At 35.7% G+C, this 3,096-nt stretch overlaps 1 protein-coding gene across 1 annotated transcript in view; it reads right to left on the bottom strand.

The window, feature by feature from the left end:
* LOC105454801 (serine/threonine-protein phosphatase 6 regulatory ankyrin repeat subunit C-like) overlaps window positions 1–2,118 on the bottom strand; it is a 30,130-nt gene extending 28,012 nt beyond the window's left edge. The window contains 4 exon segments of the mRNA XM_011697688.1: window positions 279–479; window positions 1,378–1,479; window positions 1,778–1,894; window positions 1,896–2,118. Of these exon segments, the coding sequence (XP_011695990.1) occupies window positions 279–479; window positions 1,378–1,479; window positions 1,778–1,894; window positions 1,896–2,114 (639 nt within the window). The 5' untranslated portion in view covers window positions 2,115–2,118.
* Window positions 2,119–3,096: the final 978 nt, after the last annotated feature.

The raw sequence follows: 3,096 nt of genomic DNA, 5'->3' as shown, positions 1-3,096 counted from the left end.
TGTTTATTTACGCGTTAAAAAGATAAAATAGTTAATTGGTTATTTCCGACTGGCATAACACTGTAGAGAGAATAATATTAAACGATTACGTAGCTTACCAAAATGCAGACAAAAATGGTAAAGAATTTGCATTGTATTTACATCACAGCGTAAGTATAATTTGCGAGTTTCAAAACATTCAGCGGAAATGTACAATTGACAAAGTTTCAACAAAATATATTCGTCTGATTATTATTGGCTCATTCATCTGGAATCTTCGCGCTTAAAATTTAACGTACATTTTGCATGTTTACGGCCGCGCCATAATCCACGAGGATCTGCACCATGTCGATGTCCTTTCTTCTAGCGGCCAAATGCACGGCGGAATCACCGGTTGGCGTAATGGCGTAAAGCTGATCTAGTGCTTGATGTGCCAAAAGTTTCCGGCATATCGATTGATTGCCAGCCTCAACTGCTAGCAGAAGAGGTATCTTTCCTTTCTACGACAAAAAATCAGATTAAAAAAAAATTGTAAGTTAGAACGATTTTTTCTCTGACTTTACTCATAATACTCATAATACGAGAATAATTACCTAACATGATGAAATAAAGAAATTAAAAGTTAAAAAATTTGTAAATATGAGAGGAAAATCTTTTTCAATTTTTATTAATTATTTTAAAAATATGGTTTATTTGAATCATAAAATAAACTTTGTTTTCAAAAAATTCGAGAACTTGTGCGTTTTTTTTTGTAACTTTATTGCTCAAGTAAGATATATTTCTCAAATTTTATAAATGTCACGAAAAGTGTTAGGAGTAATCGTAAAGATATTATATCTAGAGATACTAATATTTCGTATCTCAAAGAAATCTCGATAGATGTTATAATATAATTAGATATTATTGTGTCTATAGCTAATAAGAGGGTGAAAATTTAAATTATAATAATTGCCCTTAAAATCAAGCTTAAAACCGCACAAGCCAAAATGAAAAAACATAAATAAAATATTTTTCACAGTTCTACATTTATGCCAAATTTGAAAGATATTGGAGAGTTACACTTGGGTAGGTTTACTTGTTAGTAACTTGATTTAGCACAGATTGTAACTTGATCATTAGCTGTACACGTTTCGTGACACGTGGCACCTTCGCGGGTATTATTATGTCCAATGCCACGTGACCCCAGCACAAGAATTTATCACGATGACAATGAGTCAAGAAATAATGAATCAAACATTTTTCTCATTCATGGTTTTAAATGGAATATATTTAAAAAAAATTATCCGCTCACATATGATTCTTATTACGATAAATAAAATAAATATTTCTTGAATTTTATTAAGGATGAAGACTCTCGGTTTATCAAACAATTTGTCTTATTTGTCCTAGAATACTTGCATTGTTTCTGGCATTCACGTCGGATCCGAGCTCGATCATCCGATCGAATAGCTCGCTGCGGTTGTCCTCCACTGCGTACATCAACGGCGTCATCCCCGTCGTCTGCAAATGAAAACATTTTTGTATAGGAAAATAAATTTGTCGTGCAATCTTTTTATAATTGTTTGACCGTCTCGCGTCTATTTAAAACTTCTTGTTAAAGTCTCCCGCGAGTAGACATTTTTGTGACAAGGATTCGTTTAATCCAATTAAAATATTACATACTTTCGCAATTATTTCTGAAAATCTGATTGATTTCTTTGCCAGATATTCTTCGGTCTCATCAACATAGTTATGTAAATGATATGCGGAAGATCTTTGAGAGAGATTAAGATTTTTTAATTTTCTTGGAAACTATAACCGTGTCCAAAACACCGGCGAGCGGTACGATGAAGCCATTCTCCCCTGCAGCGCTCTGCACAGTTTTCTCCAAAGACTTCAGCAGCTGGTCCACGACAGCCCATTCCCTGTAGGTATGGCGCTAGGTCCAACAGCTTCTGGGCTTCTTCTCTGACGGTCGCGCCCACGGAGCTGTGTTTACTTTTGGGTTGCGACGGTCCTCCCGTGGTCGCACCGCCATTGCTTCCCGTTGAAGTTGAACCACCATCTTTTTTATCGTCCGATGGGCTGTCCTTTTTGCTGGAGGAATTCTTCTTGTCGTTCTCGGCTTCCGGTGGGTTCTCCCTGTTACTGCTCATGCTATTCTACGTATTTCACTACGTAAAACGCGAATGGTTCGCTCGAACGACTCACTCTCGCTCAAAATACCGTTAATTTGGTTCACGAAACAACGAAAATTGTACGACCACCGCAAGTACTTAACTTTCTATTTGTTGCGACCATGAAGGAAGAAATAACAGGAGGGAGTGTAAAGCCTTTTTGTTGGTGGGGATTACTATGCCGAATGTGATTGATTGGCCACAGTAATATGGCGTTTTATACAAACTTTATTGGAGTTCGGGATTACTACGCCAAATGTGATTAGTTGGCCACAGTAATATGGCGTTTTGTAATGTTCTCCTCTTACGTCTGCTTAGCCAGGCCGCGGGGGAATATGCTCCCTCCTGTTATTTCTTACCTCCATGCTTGCGACATACACTTAGCAGACTGCAAGATACTACAACGTTCACACATATTTAAATGGCTTTAAGCGACTTTGAGAGCTAACGAGAAATAAGAAAGCTTTTATACTTTAGAAGCAAAACAATTTTGTAGAATCGAGATATATTTACAATAATCGCGAATAGGTTTCAAAATGTATCATCGGAGTAACATATTTGAAACATTCAGAACGATAATTCCAGGAAACGCGAAATAAGTGTTTCTAACAAAAGCCTGGAAGTATCACTATATTTAAGGTTTTAATCTTCTCATCGCGGCACTTATAACATTTATGATATCCCGGAATTAGTAAATATTTGTGATTGTAACTAAAAATAATAAATTAATAGATTTTCAATTATCAACATTTGAAATATAGGGGAGAGTTGCCGAATACGTACCACTTAAGATATTTTTGGTTATATTTCACATTTGGTACTATTTAAAATGCAAACAAACGTTGGAAATTGTAGCTTGATGTTCAAGGCATCAAATATTACATGTTAAATCTTTCACTAATAGCAAATTAATTTGTTCTAAGTTTTTTTATAACATGCTGTCAAAAGCACGATTCAGCAA

The sequence above is a fragment of the Wasmannia auropunctata genome, unplaced genomic scaffold, assembly GCF_000956235.1.
Source record: "Wasmannia auropunctata unplaced genomic scaffold, wasmannia.A_1.0 LD335975.1, whole genome shotgun sequence".
NCBI classification, from domain to species: domain Eukaryota; kingdom Metazoa; phylum Arthropoda; class Insecta; order Hymenoptera; family Formicidae; genus Wasmannia; species Wasmannia auropunctata.
Note: the sequence above shows the minus strand (reverse complement) of the source record. Positions and strands in the feature narration are given on the sequence as shown.